The following is a 19,309-nucleotide window of genomic DNA, read 5'->3' as shown; positions in this document are numbered from 1 at the left end:
TTATGTCAGTTCCTCCTGCCTCATGTCCAGCTGGGAGAGATGTGGTTAGCTGCGCTCTCTCTCCTTCAGTTTCGGCAGCCATCTTTACTCTTGGCAAGTCAGCATCTGCAGAGGGATGGCGGCGGCCATCTTGGTTGTAGAAAACCAGCGGTAGTTCCTGTCTCTGTGCAGGTGGCGGCCATTTTCCTTATGGGTAAAACAACAGGATATGGCCGTCAGGTCTTCAGACCAGGAAATGAGAGTCACAAAAACCCTTTGCATGGGACAGGCAGCCTTCAGAGGGGACAGATCTAAGGTCTCTCAGTTTACCAAAAGACCCTCCAGAGGAAAAGTAGGAGCCAGGCTAACGGATTTTTTGTATTTCGGCACGCCACTATTTCAGACCAGTGGGTACTAGATATCCTACGACGAGGAATCTTCTGGAATTCATTTCTATTCCAACAGAAGACCATTTCACCATTTCTTCATACCCCCAAAAAAGGGGAAAAAAGAAGAGCCTTGGACCATCATTTACAATGGCTAGTGGAAGAGAAGGTCATCTCTCCAGTTCCACAAGCGGAAAGGGAAAAAAGGATTCGACTCAGTACTTCTTTTGGTAAAAAAGAATTCAGGGGGATGGAGACCCATATTGGATCTAAAGCTAATAAACAAGTTCCTGAGCATTCAAAGCATTTTTTCCATCATTGCTGCAGTCCTTCCAGGAGACTGGCTTCTTTCCATCAAGAGACGCATACCTGCATATTCCGGTAGCATCCTCACATCAAAGATTCCTGCGCTTCGCCAATGGGGGAAGACATTTCCAATTTGAATGCCTACCATTCGGTCTAGCCACCGCTCCCAGGGTTTTCTCAAAGTTTTCTGTCACCTTAATAGCAGCACTCAGGCTAAAAGGAATTTCCATATGGCATTTTTTGGACGACATTCTCCTGTCTGCAAGAAACCAAGAAGATCTGCTCAATTCTCGAGATCAAGTCCTAAACTTCCTAATTTCTCATGGGTGGCTGGTCAATGCAGAAAAGAGTCAATTAGCTCCATCTCAGTCCCTAACTTATCTAGGAGCCTGGTTCAACACATGGGAGAATTCAGTCTCACTTCCACCTCAGAAGATGGCGGTAATCATCGAGCTTGCTTCTCATTTTATGACAATGAGTCAGGCCACAGCCAGGGATCTGATGTCCTTGTTGGGCTCTATGGCATCAACAATTCCTGTCACTCAATGGGCACGGTGGCATATGAGACTGACGCAGCATCTGTTCCTGGATCAATGGGACAGGAAACAGAAAAACTGGGTTAACAATTAATCAGTTTACCACTTCATTTCAAGGAATCTCTTCTCTGGTGGACCTTGGAGGAGAATTTCAAGAGAGGTTTTCCGGTATCTCAACCTATATATCTTAATCACTGATGCATCAACCTGGGGCTGGGGAGCCCGACTAGAGGCGACATGGGTACAGGGAAGATGGCCTTCACGTGAGATTGGAGTTCCCTTGAATATCCTGGAAATAAGAGCAGTGAAGTTAGCTCTGTTTGCCTTTGCCAAAGTTCTAAAGGGGTCCTTGGTCAAGATCCTAATAGACAATACTACAGCAGTCATTTATGTAAAGAGACAAGGGGGCACCAAGAGCAAGTCCTTACTCCAGGAAGTTCAGCCCATCCTATAGTGGGCAGAGAAGAACCTGGTCTTACTGACTGCGGAACATCTCCCAGGGAAAAGCAACATTGAAGCAGACTTTCTAAGTTGGATCTGCATCTCAAGTCACGAGTGGTCCTTGAATCAGGAGGTCTTTCAGACTCTGGTAGCAAAATGGGGTCTTCCAGAGATCGATCTCATGGCATCCCATCTCAATGCAAAACTTCAAAATGTTCTTTTCAAGGAGATTTTACCCGACGGCCCAGGGCTCAGATGCCCTGCTTCAAAACTAGCCTATGCCTTTCCACCATTTCCTCTTATCCTGAGGACTCTCCAGAAGGTAGTCCAGGAGAGAATCGATTTGATCCTGACTGCACCAAACTGGCCATGCAGACCATGGTACCCATTGCTACTAAAACTATCATTAGTTGCTCCATGGTCCCTTCCAAAGAGGAGGGATCTGTTGAACCAGGGACCCATTCTTCACCCAAATCCAGCAGCCTTATCCCTTCGGGCCTGGAGATTGAGCGCAAGAGACTGGAAAATTTAGATCTTCCAAGGAGAGTTGTAGATACTCTAGTAAAGGCGAGAAAATCTTCCACATCATCATCGTATTATAGGATCTGGGAAAGATTCCAGTTGTGGTGCATCCAAAATGGTTTTCCAGGGGAAGAATTGACTCTCCCTCACGTTCTAGGTTTCCTCCAATCCGGTCTAGAAAAAGGTCTACAGTACAGAACCCTAAGGTCTCATACCGCAGCCATTTCAGCTATTTCAGGTACATCCTGGGCTTCGGGTTCCAACAGTACAGAGATTTTTCAAAGCCATTCTAAAAATAAGGCCTCCTAGGGTCAAAACGCTACCTACTTGGAGTCTTCCATTAGTCCTAGGTGCCTTATCCTTGCCACCTTTTGAACCATTGAGTCAGTTTCTTTTTGGTTCCTTACACTCACGACCTTATTCCTGTTGGCCATAGCTTCGGCAAGCAGAGTTGGAGAATTACAGGCTCTCTCCTGTGCTCTCTCCTTAAGCCGGTTAAATCCTTCCTTCCAAAAGTTGTATCAACCTTTCACTTGAAAAAAGAGCTCACTCTTCCCATTTTTCCGGAGGATATCCAAGGGCATAAGGAGCTAGAGAAAATTGATCCAATGCGATGTCTCAAGCATTACCTGGAGGTCTCAGGTCCTTTTAGAAAAACAGACAGACTATTTGTTGCCGCAGTAGGAAGCAGGAAGGGACAAGCTGCTGCCTCTTCAAACCATCAGCAGATGGATTACCCTCTGCATTTCCAAGGCCTACCAAGCCCAGGGCAAGCTAGCTCCAGAGGGTCGGACGGCTCACTCGACCAGGGCAATCTCTTCTTCTTGGGCAGCCTTAGCAGACTTCCCAGCATCCCAGATATCTGAAGTCACCTCATGGTCTTCAACTCGAACCTTCATCAAATATTACAGTTTGAATTTGTCCTCTTCAGGTAACCATGCCTTTTTTCATTAAAAAAATTCTGCAGCATGATTGGTTGTGTTTTTTTCCACCCTAAGGGAATGTATGGCTCGTTATATCCGGTTGTAATGCTGATAGGGAGTGGCCAGGAAAGTGGAGAATTCCTATCATACTTACCATAATTCTCTTTTTGTGGCTACTCTCCATATCAGCATTTTCCACCCCAGGCAAGTACAGATGCTTGGTATTAGACAATGTAGGTGGTCTCCAGAGGGGTTTTAAAGATTGAGAGGGAGGGACGTTCTGGTCTATGGGCGGGGATGGGAGGAGCTCCCGGTTGTAATGCTGATATGGAGAGTGGCCAGGAAAAGAGAATTATGGTAAGTATGATAGGAATTCTCCACGTTGTCCACAATAAAAAAATATTTTTCATATTTAAGACTTGTAAATGCAATCCTTATAGTCCATATCCATTTCCAGTTTTGATGACTGCACCCAGGCGACTTTGAGTTATTTATATTGTAAGGGTTTAGGTAGCTGGGATCAGCTTTCTGGGGGTAAAGCAGCCCACGGCACATCAGAATTCATAAGGGGGTTGTTTCTTTCTGGCAGTTTATTTTCACTTGCAGCAAAACAACATAAACAATTCAAAATAAAATCCTTGCCACTTAAGGGGCTTCTAACTAATACAGGACAGTTTTACTAACTACCAGGAGAAGGCCTAACTCCTGTCTCCACAAAACAAAGTACATACAGGAATATATAAAATCCCAAACCTTTTGGTGATTTCAATCCCTCTCACACAGGCAGCTTTCCTGTGTCTTTTCCCCAGCCAGGAACTCCCCACTCTGGCTTGAGCTGCCTTTTTAATTAACCACCTGAGATACCTCAGGACAACTCAAAACACCCGGGCTGGACTAGCAGTCCCGGAACCACTCTGTTAGGAACCTGGGGCATAAATAAGCTCCGCCCTGGACTTTCCCAGGTATCCTGGTAGTGACCTCACCACAATATATATATATATATATATATATATATATATATATATATATATATCACATTATAGAAATTGTTTAGAAATGAGCTCCATTAATACAATGCATATTTTGATTTTTATGTAGCTCCCGTACACCCATGTCCTCTGTGAATGCATTGATCTTAGTAGAAAGTGGAGACTACATAATAAAGTGGTAACTATACAGACATTTTTTTCAAGATCAGTACAAAAACTGCCCCGGAGACATTTTCACTCTGAGGTTTGCACACAGAGCATCAATTATGCTATTAGGTCTTCCTTTTTGCAACATAAAGGATATTTTTGTGGTGTGAGCAATAAAATGGTAAATTTCTCTGCCAATGAGCTTGTGCTTTCCTTAGTACAGTGGAAGCCGTAAAAAAATCTACAATCCTATATTTAGAATTACAAGAATGAATTTAAATACAGGCAGTGCATTTATTCAGGGAGAATCTCAACTACTTAATTAGGGGGCATATTTATCAAGGGTCGAATTTCGAATTGAAAAAACTTCGAAATTTGAATTCAAGACCAACCGAAATGAAGTCTAAGGTTTTTTTGGTCGAATAGGTCTGTTTTCGCTTGAATAGGTCCGTATTAGGCCGAATTTGAATCGTTCGAATCAAAGGAATAGCGCATTAGATCGAATTCGATTCAAAGTTTTTCCCACAAAAAACTAAGATTTTTCAAAGTCCACCAATTGACTCAAATAGGTTCTAGGAGGTCCCCCATAGGCTAAAACAGAAATTCGGCAGGTTTTAGATGGCGAATGGTCAAAGGCGAATTTTTAAAGAGACAGTACATGATTTTTCTAATTTTTTTCAAATTCGAATCGAATTTGGACTATTCCCTAGTCGAAGTATTCAAACAATAGCTTGAAATTCGAATTTTCTTAATTCGAAAATTCACCTCGACCTTTGATAAATCTGCCTCTAAGTGTCAGTGAATTTTTCCCCTTTATTAGCGAGACCTTTTTCTTATGTTACTTTTTTATTCTCTGTGGTGGTATACATACATATAAATATTATACTGTTCCTGTATTTGCTGAGGTCCTAAGAGATGTGCTAATAACTGCTTTCTGAAGACCACTTTTGTTAAAGTATTATGAAGATCATATTCATCTATTAAATAGAAAGCAATAAATAAACATTGTGATTGCAAAAACATAATACAGGTATGGGATCCATTACCCAGAAACCAGTTATCCAGACAGCTCCGAATTATGAGATGGCCATCTCCCATAGACTCCATTATAATCAAATAACTAAAATTTTTATAAATGATTTCCTTTTTCTCTGTAATAATTAAACAGTACCTTATATTCGATCCCAACTAAGATATAATTAATCCTTATTGGAGGCAAAACAGTCCTATTGGGTTTTATTAATGTTTAAAATATCTTTAGGGATGGAGATCCAAAATATATTTAGAACCCTTATCAGGAAAACCTGAGGTCCCGAGCATTCTGGATAATAGTTCCTATATCTGTATTATAATTAAATGACATGGGACAATGTTTTCATTATCCAAACTTCTATAGGCTCTTTAAGAAGACTTTAGATTGGTTATTTTGGTTTATTGTACATGTTGATTTGTTAAAGCTAAAAAACCCTCAAATCTTGTAGGCAATAATGAATAATATGTAGTGCTAATAGAAAACAGGGTGCTTCTGATTCAGGTCACTGTTGCTGTATTCTTTGTGGCTGTGGATTCAGGTGTCTGTGTTACACCCTTAGTAATCAATAAAGCATAAAAGTGAATCAATCACAGCTCCAAGCAGTAGTTTTAAACTGCAAAATATTTATTAGCAGTGTTTGCGCACTACATGTTTCGGGCTGGGCCCTTTTTCACTGCTAATAAATATTTTGCAGTTTAAAACTACTGCTTGGAGCTGTGATTGATTCACTTTTATGCTTTATTAATATGTAGTGCTGGTTTTACTTTCAGCCAAAAATTTATATTATCTTTAAAAATGTCCCCTTTTGTGGAGTCTCCTATAGGACTGCTATGGTCCCTGTACATGGTTCAAATGAGAAATGGGTGTATCTGAACAGTCCCTGCCAGAAGCAGTAGGAGGGGGATAGCCAGTTACAGTACTGCACTCACACAAGCAATGCTGGCCTTCATTTCCCTATCAGGTCAGCATAGCTGTTGATTGGTTCCTATCCTACAGTGCAGTGTGCTGAGTGATGCTGGCTTCCCTGCACATTCTGGGAGAGGAGTGTCACGGTCGGCACCCAACACCAGAACAAATGCCAAGCACCCTGGTCTCGGGTCGTGCTTCACCTGTAGTGTGACCTATGGCTTCGGGAGGAGCCCTCAGCTACTTGGATGCCACCAGGACTTAAATGAGACGTGCAAGGCTAGAGGTTCTGGATAGGCAGAGGGGCACGACTGTTAACGAGAGTCTTTGGGCAGAAGGTCATAGTACCAGGCGAGTAGTCAGATCAGGCTGGGTCGAGGCAGGCAGAGAATAAGCGAAGTCTGGCAGGCAAGGGTCAAACCAGGAAGTCAATCAGAGGGTTAAGCAGAATCGGAGTCGGTAAACAGGCAAGAGTCAGGATACAGAGAGTAGAATCGTCAAAGCCAGGCAGGGGTCACAACAGGAATCAAAACAGGTTCAAACAGATTTAGCTTAAAGCTTAGAAGCACCAGGAACAAACTCCTATAACGGGCACTGAGAAAAAGAAACTGTCACTTTAAATACATTTAATTTCCGTGCTCTTGCTTATTAAAATGCCTATTAAATGATGCATGGTTTAAGTTTTTAATAAATTGGCGGTAATAGTTGGCAAACCCTAAGAACCTTTGTGTTGCTCACAAAGAAAGTGGCTGAGCCCAGTCCAGAACCACCCCAACCTTCCCAGGATCCATTTCCAGACCCTTATTAGAGATGTTAAACCCCAAAAATTGGACAGATGAAACCTCAAAAGTGCACTTCTCTAGCTTGGCGTAGAGGTTATTCTCCCTCAACCTGCATAACACCTTCCGCACATGCTTACGGTGATCAGACAAGTTGGAAGAAAAGATCAGAATATCGTCTAAATAGACCACTAGGAATAACCCCAGCAGGTCCCGGAAGATGTCATTGACAAATTCCTGAAACACTGCGGGGGCGTTACAAAGACCAAACGGCATTACTAAATATTCGTAGTGGCCGTCCCTGGTGTTGAAGGCCGTTTTCCACTCATCCCCCTCCCTGATACGGATGAGGTTATATGCACCTCTAAGATCAAGCTTGGAATAAATACTGACATTTCTAACCTGATCAAATAACTCAGAAATTAGAGGAAGGGGGTAATGTTTTTTTATGGTGATCTTATTTAGACCCCTGTAGTCAATACAGGGGCGAAGACCACCATCTTTTTTCCCTACAAAAAAGAAACCGGCACCAGCAGAGGAACTAGAGGGTCTAATAAAACCTCTTTCAATGTTTTCCTGAATATACTCTCTGATTGCCTGGGCTTCAGGCAAGGAGAGAGGGTAAGTTCTACCTCGAGGGGGAGTAGACCCAGGAATGAGGTCAATTGGACAATCATACTGCCTATGTGGGGGTAAGGTCTCTGCAGCTTTCTTAGAGAAGACATCTGCAAAATCTGTGTAAGCTGCAGGTAACCCCTCCTGTGGTCGCTCCAGTGGGTTCTCCTACCATGTTGGCTAATGTACCTAAAACCCATAAACCAAAGATTGTCTGCCCCGACAAATTTAATCGGGATAGATCCAAATTCTTTGTATTCAAAGAGGCATGCAAATTATACCTCAGCTTTTTTCCCCAATCTTTCGCTACTGGCGAGGAAAAAGTGAGGTTTGTAATGACCCTGTTACAGGGTGATCCTCAAATTTGGGCCCTAAGATTACCCCCCTCTGATTCTGCCCGCTTTTCCCTAGAAGTTTTCTTTAATACCATGGCTATACTTTACGATGACCCAGATCGTGCATCCTCTGCCGACTCCGCGTTTCGTAAATTACACCAGGGAAAACGAGACGCGTAGGTGTATTGTACTGAGTTCCGCAGGTGGGCAGTAGAAACTGGGTGGAATGATATGGCTCTTCGTAGCCAGTTCCGAATAGGGCTCTCTGATTCTGTCAAGGACAGTCTAGTAAACTATCCTCTGTCTACTAACTTGGATGATCTCATGTCTCTTGCCATCCAAGTAGACAGAAGACAGAGGGAAATAAGGGGTGAGATGGGTACTTCCTTTCATTCTGTTACCAATGTTACCAACGTTAAGTCTTTCTTTCCGAATGTGGTTACCAATGTCAAACCCCTTAATCCCTCTGTGCCTTTATCTCAGGAGGAACCCATGCAACTGGGCATATCCCATCTAACTCCTGAGGAAAAGGCCCGCAGGCGATCCCTGGGTCTATGCATTTACTGTGGGGAAAAGGGTAATTTTCTCAATCAATGTCCTAAGAGGCTGGGAAACTTCCAAGCCTAAATGGAGATAGGGAGCTCCATTTGGGTAAAGAAGTTTCCTCTCCCCAGTCTACTTCTAGGATTTTGATACTGGTTAAGTTAACCTGGCCTACGGGATCTGTCAAGGTGTCCACTTTTGTGGATTCTGGGGCGGTGGGGAATTTTTAGGATGCTGCCTTCGTGGCAAAATACTGTGTTCCTCTAACCCCTCTCAATCCTCCTATGAGGATATTAGCGGTCAATAAAAAACCTTTAGGGTCAGGTCTGGTGACTAAAAAGACTGAGGTCTTATCTTTGTGTTCTAATAACTTGCACTGTGAGGAATTAACCTTTTATATTATTGAGGGTGCTTCTTCTCCTCTAATTTTCCTTGTTGTTCCTAAGTTTCCTTGGTTGCAAGCACACAACCCACATATTGACTGGGTAACAGGGGCATTCCACCGGTGGTAGCAACTAAATCTCTAGAGGGGTAACTACTGGAATTGGAGACTGTTCAGAAGAATCATGAAAACCTTGTAACAGGTAATCTTGCCTCTGCTCGTGTTCTTCCAGAGGAAGTGGTAGGAGCAGCAGCAGCAGCGGCGTGACCTTCTTCGTCCATCAGGCCCGTTATAATGTCACGGTCGGCACCCAACACCAGAACAAATGCCAAGCACCCTGGTCTCGGCTGGTGCTTCACCTGTGCCTTTGGCCTCGGGAGGAGATCTCAGCTACTTGGATGCCACCAGGACTTAAACCAGAGGTGCAAGGATAGAGGTTCTGGATAGGCAGAGAGGCACGACTGTTAGCAAAGTCTTTGGGCAGAAGGTCGTAAAACAAGGCGTTAGGCAAAAGAGTAGTCAGATGAGGCTGGTTCGAGGCAGGCAGAGAATAAGCGAAGTTAGGCAGGCAAGGGTCAATAATATTTGTAGGGTGTAGTGAAGGATTCATAACATATTTAAAATGTATACTTAGAACAAAGTGTGTCCTCTTTTGGAATAATGCAATAAAACAAAAAGCATAAGCATTTTCAAATGGAAGCCACACATAAATAGACTGTATCAATGCTCCTACATGATGCAGTGGAAAAACAGAAATAAAAATCTGCATCTTATTTGTGGACAGAACTATCATCTGTACAACAGGGGCAGGGACCAAATGAAAAGTGAAATTTCTTACAAATTGAATTTTAAACCACTGCCACTTGTCACTGAGTCAGTCCCAGACACTTATCATGCAGTGTGGCCTTCTGATATGTCTAACCTTAAAATAATTAATTGCATCAGTTTTAGCAGGAAATTAAGCAAGAAGACTATGCTCTGGAAAATTACTTTTTATTTAGCTGTTGGTGCTTAACTCATTTATTAAAGGTATGTGTAACAATAATTTTTTAAAATTATTTGCTAGTAATTTGGTACATTTAAATTAATGAATTGTACATTAACTCATAACTTAAATAAAAAACATTTTTATATCAACAGCTAATTGTTTGTCAGTTGAGAGGTGCCAAGAAGTGCACACTTACTCCTACCTACATTACCTCCTACAAACTTGTTAATTTTAGGTAATTTCAAAAAGGCACAGACATTTGTATTAACTATATCTATATTTTTTTTCTTTTCTCCTTAATTTTTTTTTTTATATAATAAAAGCAGTCCTTGGATACCTTCAAACATCTACTATGAAAGGAGACATTGTGGTAGCCCTTAGATATCTTCAGATCATGTAGGTATAGGTTAGCCAGAGACCATATACTGTAGGTGAAGTTTTGGCTGTTGCACTCATAGCGGTCCAGACGGATAAATAATTACATAGTTATATGGCAGAGAAAGATTCTCTGCACTCATCCATATCAATATATTAATGGCATTAACATTTTGTGCAAATAGCTAATATAATTACATAGTTAATTTGGAAGAAAGACAGCTGTCTGAGTTGAAACCTTTAGTTTATTTTAGCACTACTAGCCTGCATTATGCACTACTGAGTCCTATGGAATGCTGCAATTGTAATTGATAGGTAGGTTCCCTAGGAAACAACAGTTTTGCAGGCAAATAGACTGCATAACCACACAGAGTTCTCTTAAAACCCTTAGGGCATGATAGGTAAACCTTTCATACAAGTTTGTCTATTTGCTGAACACTTTTTTGCAGGGGGAGGGGTCCAGGGCCAAGTCATTTTGCCGCTGGGCTCAAGTTTTACAGGGCCATTGCACGCAGGGGGGTGAAATATTTTAAGCCAACAGAATTCATTTTGGTTCAGACCTGCTTATGGAAGAACCTTCGTTGAGAATATTTGTTGCTTTTGGTCATACTGTGTCCAAATGCATTAAGATCAAACAAAGCCACAACAAAAACAAAAGAGTTATGTATGTATACACAAGAAAGCAATTGAGGTGTTTATCTCATGTGGCTTTTGGTAGGTGGTAAGTGTCTTGAGGTTTCTGGCTAAATGCTACACATGGTAAATTGCTTGGCTTGGAAAGACTTGCCTAACATTTAGTGTATTGTAGTATGATATAATGCTGCATTAGAAGATCATTCATTAGTATTAAAGGGATACTGTCATGGGAAAAAACATTTTTTTCAAAATGAATTAGTTAATAGTGCTGGTCCAGCATAATTCTACACTGAAATCCATTTCTCAAAAAAGCAAACAGATTTTTTTATATTCAATTTTGAAATCTGACATGGGGCTAGACATATTGTCAATTTCCCAGCTGCCCCAAGTCATGTGACTTGTGCTCTGATAAACTTCAATCACTCTTTACTGCTGTACTGCAAGTTGGAGTGATATCACCCCCCTTCCTTTCCCCCCCAGCAGCCTAACAACAGAACAATGGGAAGGTAACCAGATAGCAGCTCCCTTACACAAGATAACAGCTCCCTGGTAGAGCTAAGAACAACACTCAATAGTAAAAACCCATGTCTCACTGAGACACATTCAGTTACATTGAGAAGGAAAAACAGCAGCCTGCTAGAAAGCATTTCTCTCCTAAAGTGCAGGCACAAGTCACATGACCAGGGGCAGCTGGGAAATTGACAAAATGTCTAGCCCCATGTCAGATTTCAAAATTGAATATAAAAAAAATCTGTTTGCTCTTTTGAGAAATGGATTTCAGTTCAGAATTCTGCTGGAGTAGCACTATTAACTGATGTGTTAAAAACATGTTTTCCAATGACAGGATCCCTTTAAGGTTATATGTGTGTGACTTCAACCAACACAATAAAGAATTGAATATTTTATATTCAAAAAGCTAAATTCATGAAATAACATTTGTTGCAGGGCTTATTTGGATGTGAATGAGATGAAGAACCATCTTAACTTGACTGGATCAACCCAGCTCAACATATTCATTGCAAATTCATCAGATGAAGAGCTAGCGGGTGTAGCTACCTGGCCCTGGGACAAAGAGGTTATGACACATCTAGGTAAGGCTGTAACCCAGCTTTAAGATGCCCTTGCTTGTAACCCTGTGTAGTACTGTATTGCATAGTAACAGGTGTGATAAAGAAGCACTGAGTTTGACATTTTATGTCTATATCAAACCTGCCTAACTGCTAATTGATTCAAGTTACTAGTATTTCTACTACAATGTTTTTACAAGATGCATTGTCTCTACCAAAACATGACTTTTGGAAATAACTGCTAGTGTTGCATTGGGAATGTCAGGCGTAAATAGTCCAAAAAGGTCAGGGGACACCTAATATGGTCTGGCTCTAAACCCAAAGACAAATATCTTCCTACTATATTTTTAAACTGATACCGAGTAGAATCATCTGGGCTATTGGCTTGAATATAGCAAAAAAAAAAAATAATTTTCAGGTTTCGGGCAACAATAATAGGCACCTTTTTCCATTTTATTGGTTATTCTTTATATAAATAAACTCCTTCACAATACAAGCCTCTACTGCAATACTTTTGTAATACCTGGCAAAAACAATGTTTGCAAAATGGTCAGATTTAAAAAGTTCTGTACAAATAACACAAGAAAGTCAGTTTTAATCTTGATCAGTATAGTATAGTTATCACGTAATACATAGAGACTCCAAAGGTCCATATGGACTTCAAAATATGATCTGCAACAAACCCCTAAGTAAGGGAAAAACATTTGGGTGCCATAGGTGTTGAAGAGTGGGAAGAGACTGTGGAATCCCCAACTCATGTCTCAAGTTATAGGTATAGAATAATTAAGCTACCAAAAATGATTAATTATTCCCAAATGGCACATTGGAGGATCCTAGGTACCACCTACAATAAACTTTCCTCCTTCATATTATATGGGATTGCTCAGTTCTGACCATGTACTGGTCTGGACAGTCTTGTTGTGGCAAGTCATTTAAGCATTGTCAGTATACCCTAATCTTGTTTTCTTGGTAAGTGATCCCATACATACTGTATGCATTGTTCCCACCAAAAAATGCAAATGGAATGGCCCACAACCCCTAACTTTATCATGTCAAAGTTTTTGTAACTCTGAAAACTATCTATCTATCATTGAACTATAGCTATAAATATAGTGGGAGTCCTAGCATCAGGAGAGGAGTGGCTTGAACAGATACAAGTATTTCCCTTGCTACAGTAAAGTGTTCTTTACCTTCCTTGTTATTGTTTGATTAATCCTTAACCGTATTTGCAGGTGGTATTGTTATGAACCCATCCTTTTATGGTGTTCCTGGGCACACACACACAATGATCCACGAGATTGGTCATAGCCTGGGACTCTACCATGTCTTCCGTGGCATCTCAGAGATCCAGTCCTGTAGTGACCCTTGCATGGAGACAGAGCCTTCCTTTGAAACAGGAGATCTCTGTCATGATACCAACCCAGCTCCCAAGCACAAGATGTGTGGAGATCCTGGCCCTGGATCAGGAAATGACACTTGTGGATTTTCAAAATTTGTCAACACTCCCTTCAACAATTACATGAGCTATGCAGGTAGGCTGTGCTGTGTTTCTTGCTCTGATATTGTCTTAATTGTCAGATTGTTGACCGGGGTCTCCTCTCTTAGTAAGTTAATAAAGTCCAAGTCTCCAGCATATTATAAAATGCTATATATTACCAATTAACATGGTCTTGTTTTTTGTATTTTGTGTTTTTAGTAACTGCTTACTAGTGTTTTTCTGTCACATATTTAAAATTACTGGTAGAATTTTTGCTAGTCTATTACTGGATAAACTTTTTGGTGAGGTGTACTAATAACTACACATATGGGCAGATTTATCAAGGGTCGAAGTGAAAATTCTAATTCGATTTTTTTTATGGCCAAAACTGTCAAATTTGACTAGGGAATTATTAAAATTAGATTCGAGGTTCTTTTAAAAATCCTAATTAGATTTTCGAGATTTATCATACACTGAACCTTTAAGAACTTGAATTTGACTATTCGCCACCTAAAATCTGTCGAATTGCTGTTTTATTTAAAGGAAGACTCCCTGGGTTCAATTTGAAGTTGTTTGCAGCTTTCCTGACAGTCAAGTTTTTTCCGAGAAAAAACTTGAATCGAGTTTTTAAAACAAATCAAATTTGATTCAATGCTATTCACCCGAGTTTTGAAAATTAGATTTTTTTAATAAATTTCGATCAAAAAAATGTTGAGTTCATGGGAGTTTATGGGAGTTTTAAAAAACTCCCATGAATTCGAAATTCGACCCTTGATAAATCTGCCCCATAGTCAATTTGATCTGATGTGATAGGTCACAATTTGTCTGGTAATATGATATAAGTGCACCCCATATATTTTTGGTGCTGTCAGTGACCCGATAAATGGTTTATGTTGCCCTTAAACCAGAGTAATTTGTGGGGAAAATTATTTAACAGTTTAGTTGACATTTTTAAATAGTAAGAAAGACCACATTTTATGACCATTGAAGAAGCAGGGCAAGTTTTGGATTCAAGCTACTGTAGTTCCAGGGTCGGGGTATAATAAATCTCAAAAAAAAAATTTAAAAAAACTCAGGAAGTTTTTTTTAACCTCAAAAAAATTTTTGATTCTTTTTGTTGAAAATACAACTCGAATCTTAATAAATCTGTCCATGGTGTGAGATTATTAGCTTTAAAGAATCAATACAATATCTAAATAATTGAAAATAAAGCGGTGCATTTGTTTTTTTTCCACTGCACAACCATTTAGAAATAGAAACAGCCTTTTGAAAGCATCTTTGCTGAATGGATATTCATATGAACATAAGTTATTAGTTATGTGAAGTCTACACCCATCACCCATCAAGTAGCCCATCAAACAGCTAACTTAGAACTCTTTTTTTCTAAGGGGTGGCTGTGTGTTTTATTTCTTCTTTATGATAGCTATTAAAGGCTTTTAAGTACTGCCTGTTTCCTTGGCATATACGTATGGCTTTTTATAGGACACTATGATAAAGCCCATCCATTATTGAGGAAATCCTGGAATGCAGCAGTAAAGTTAAAGGACCAGTAACACTAAATTTTTTTTCCCCAAAATTCGTTAGTATAGAACGAAAAATAAACACCAAGGCAAATAAAACTTTTGAATTGCAAAGCCTTTATTAAGAGATAACTTACCAAAACTCCCCTTCCTGTCCTCTTCTAAAACGGCGAAAGGGCGACCATCCATGCAGCGGCGTTCAACTTCTCCTCCCTGGCTATTCTAGTGACAGTATGTGAAGAGGAGGCAGTGGTCCGCTCTGCAGCGCTTCCCCTATTCCCAGCAGTCAGACTTTGACTCCAGCCTTTCCTCCTCCGACGAGGAAGAAGAAGAGGAGGAGGGCAGCCTCTGCCTCTCCAGCGGCAACCAGTCACTCGCTCACACGGGGGGTTGTAGGATGGGTCGGTACAAGAGGTCGGGAGCTGGGGGTGTACAATGTACTTCTCGAATCACATGGGACAAACTCCTCGCCTGCTGGAGCTCGATACAAGTGTGACCGACCTCATTCCCTCCAGTCTGCGCTAACTTGCGTCCGACCCCGACCCGGCGACCCCAGGAGGACGGACAGGAGCTGAGGGGGATTCAGTCGGGGAGATCAGATCTGCTGCATCAGATCTGCTGTAGCGCATCGACGGGTAGCAAGTGGTTCAGCGCTCCCACCTCATCCATGGATTCTGCAGCAACCGGAGTCTAAAATCGCCGGCTTCTTCTGCAGCAGCTGGGACTGCCAGCCCCAGGCACACTCAGATGGGCATATCGATGGGGAACAAGTGGGGTCGCCGGGTCGGGGTCGGACGCAAGTTAGCGCAGACTGGAGGGAATGAGGTCGGTCACACTTGTATCGAGCTCCAGCAGGCGAGGCGTTTGTCCCATGTGATTCAAGAAGTACATTGTACACCCCCAGCTCCCGACCTCTTGTACCGACCCATCCTACAACCCCCGTGTGAGCGAGTGACTGGTTGCCGCTGGAGAGGCAGAGGCTGCCCTCCTCCTCTTCTTCTTCCTCGTCGGAGGAGGAAAGGCTGGAGTCAAAGTCTGACTGCTGGGAATAGGGGAAGCGCTGCAGAGCGGACCACTGCCTCCTCTTCACATACTGTCACTAGAATAGCCAGGGAGGAGAAGTTGAACGCCGCTGCATGGATGGTCGCCCTTTCGCCGTTTTAGAAGAGGACAGGAAGTGGAGTTTTGGTAAGTTATCTCTTAATAAAGGCTTTGCAATTTAAAAGTTTTATTTGCCTTGGTGTTTATTTTTCGTTCTATACTAACGAATTTTGGGGAAAAAAAATTTAGTGTTACTGGTCCTTTAATGTTAAAGATGTGCAACTTCAATAACATGACTCCTGGCAATCTGGATTGGTGGATTCAGGCTCACTGCACTTGTACTTTGTCTACCTTGTTTATAAATACACTGAGGTTGTTTTGCTTAGTAGATCAGTAAATTAGTTCTAATCATATAAATATTTAATGATGAATTCTGTAACAGATGCCTATTACTGTACGCTAACAGGAAGAAGAGATTCCCATGATATTGTGATGTTCTCATAAATATGTCAGGGCTATTCGTGCTGTGAAATAACATAGACCCAGTTCAGCACCAAACCAAAATAAGGTTTGCTTAATTTAGAGATAACTTGTCTGATTAAACCATTGTATGTAGTCACAAACCTTGATATGACCTCCAAGAGGGATGTTCTGATCTTATAATCTGAGTGGGGGAGGCAGGGTTTTTCACTTTATTTTTTTTTTTTCTAAATAAGCGATGACTGAACATTGTTCACACACCATTAACTCTCAAAAAACCTGCTAGCTTGCTATGCATTCAGGTGTACAAGGTTTACTGTGTTATTACAATCCTGCACTGCTCTCATGGTTTACTTTTAGATGATGACTGCACGGATTCCTTCACACCCAATCAAGTTGCCAGAATGCACTGCTATTTGGACTTAGTGTATCAAAGTTGGCAACTAACCTCAAAGCCCTTGGCAGTGGCCATCGCTCCTCAGATTGTAGAGCGCACCTCAACGTCTGTCACTTTGGAATGGTTTCCACCTATAGACGGACACTTCTATGAAAGGTGAACATGAATAAACCATCCTGTGTAATGGCTATGACTTTCCTTTAAGGGGTTGTTCACCTTTAAATTTGCTTTTAGTATGATGTAGAGAGTGATGCTGTGAGGCTATTTGCAGTTTAATTTTTTATTATTTGTTGGGTTTGAGTTATTTAGCTTTTAATTCAGTAGCTCTCCAGTTTTACAATTTCACCAGTTGGTTGCTAGAGTCCAAATTAGCCTAGTAACCATGTATTGATATGAATAAGAGACTAGAATAGTAGCGGGCTTGAATAGAAAAACAAGTGATAAAAAGTAGCAACAACAATAAATGTGTAGCCTTACAGATCATTTTTTTAGGTGGGGTCTGTGAAGCTCATTTGAAAGCTGAAAGGAGTAAGAAGTAAGGAGAAAAAGACAAGTAATTAAAACACTATAAAGAATAAACAATGAAGACCAATTGAAAATTTGCTTAGAATTGGCCATTCTATAACATACTAAAATTTTACTTAAAGGTGAACCAACCCTTTGAGCTAGTTTACAGTGGCCTTTGCCAGGTCTGAATGTTTTATGCTAGCAAAAAAAAGGAAATTAATATGCAATATATTTCTTCAGTCATTATTTCAATAATGGTCTATCAATAATATTGCAGTGGGAAAACTTTAATAGTAAAATATAAATGTAATGACTAATGTGTAAAGAAAATGTAAGCCCAAATATACAATTTGAAAACACAGTCTAAGCCACTTTTCTAAATATAAAAAACATTTTAATCAAAAATGTAATTTATATTGAAATCAGTAAACTATTAAAAGCAGTATGTGTCTCCCTTTGCTATTCTCCACAATGCTGGTTCTGAATACATGGATAAAAACTCTCCTCCAGCCAAGACTGCATTTGCCACAATGCCTTGCACATTTCCCTGCTTTACAGGTCTGTTAATCTGAGAATATGCATTCATGGAAACTGAAGTTTCAGCTGGAGGGGTACAAGCAGTTTGAACCAGCAATGCAGAGAATAGTAATTAAAAAATGAAAGTATATTGGAAAGTTGATTATTATTATTATTATTATTATTATTATTAATAATACAGTTGTTTCCGTTTTATAATGAATACCTAATTATTTACTACTTTTGCTTTATGTTTATACAGCATACTGTATTTCTGTAGCAATCTTTATTTAGTAAAGGTATGGGATCTGTAATCCAGAAAGCTTCAAATTACAGGAAGGCCATCTCCCATAGACTCCATTCTTTTAATAACATTTGTTTTTATTGAATAATTGCAAATTACATGGTATATAGTCACATTTGCTCCAGAATTATTACACATACAGGTAACATAAGTCATGGTTTACTGTACATATATATCTAAGTATTCACATGTTGAATAAAGCTGCTTTTCCAGGTTGGTAACCAGCCACAACTGGTTGCCCTTTATTTTAGAATATAACCAAGTTATATCTTCAGTATAGGATGGGTATTGTTAGTAAGCGAACAAGTCATAACACGTTCTGTATATGATCTTAGACATAATATAATATGGGTTAGTGATCTAGACATCTAGATCCACAGAATGTATGTGGTTGCAGTATACATATTGAGAGTAAGGTTAATATCTTCATAGTGATAGGGTAATTTGGTTAAACCCTTGGGGAAACTTTGGCTCCTTTTGTGACTTTGGGTCTTTTCGTGGCTTCGAGACTTCAACATTGGGTCGTTTCGCAGCTTTGAGACTTCAAGCTGTTCGGGACTTCAGCTGTTCGAGACTTTAGCAGTTCGGAACTTTGGCTGTTCGGGACTTTGGCTTTTCGGCTGTTTGGGACTTTGGTTTAGGACTTCGGAAGAGGTGACGCGGTTTCGGCGCTGTCAAGGGGGACCCTGCTATTTCGAAAGTGAAGCACAGTCGGGCCCTCCTTTAGGCCCTGTGCCCCCCCCCTGATGGTGGCCCTGACTGTAGCATGGAAATATTTAATATAGTTTTGGACTCCCAGCCCTCCTTATGTTCGGTGGCGAAATACTATTGCTTTAGCAAGGATTTGATAAGTTGATGGTAGTTTGTATCAGCTAGATTGGCGTATTCGGGTGCAATCTTGATTCCCAGGTAATCAATATATTTTTGTTTTCCATGTGAAGTCAAAGTTGAATTCATTTCTTTAAAGGTTGCGATGGGTTTATTCACATTGCTGTAGACTTAGTAGCATTAAATAACGGTAAGTCCTGAGTTGTTACTAAATAGTTCTAAAATGCGGTATAGATAATAAGGTGATTGGTTTAGTCATTGTGAGTAATATATCTGTGTATTTATATTCAATATTACCAATTGTTAAACCTGAGATATCAGTGCACTGTCTAATGGCAAATAATAGTGGGG

General features: G+C 40.6%; 1 protein-coding gene across 1 annotated transcript in view; it reads left to right on the top strand.

The window, feature by feature from the left end:
* LOC108698294 (pappalysin-1) overlaps positions 1–19,309 on the top strand; it is a 204,755-nt gene that overhangs the window by 46,822 nt on the left and 138,624 nt on the right. Inside the window, exons 3-5 of the mRNA XM_018229682.2 lie at positions 11,767–11,912; positions 13,121–13,420; positions 16,767–16,959. Coding sequence (XP_018085171.1) covers positions 11,767–11,912; positions 13,121–13,420; positions 16,767–16,959 — 639 coding nt within the window. The remainder of the gene's footprint in view (positions 1–11,766; positions 11,913–13,120; positions 13,421–16,766; positions 16,960–19,309) is intronic.

The sequence above is a fragment of the Xenopus laevis genome, chromosome 8L (assembly GCF_017654675.1).
Source record: "Xenopus laevis strain J_2021 chromosome 8L, Xenopus_laevis_v10.1, whole genome shotgun sequence".
In the NCBI taxonomy this organism is placed as follows: Eukaryota; Metazoa; Chordata; class Amphibia; order Anura; family Pipidae; genus Xenopus; species Xenopus laevis.
The sequence above is the reverse complement of the archived record's forward strand: the minus strand, read 5'-3'. Positions and strand labels throughout refer to the sequence as shown.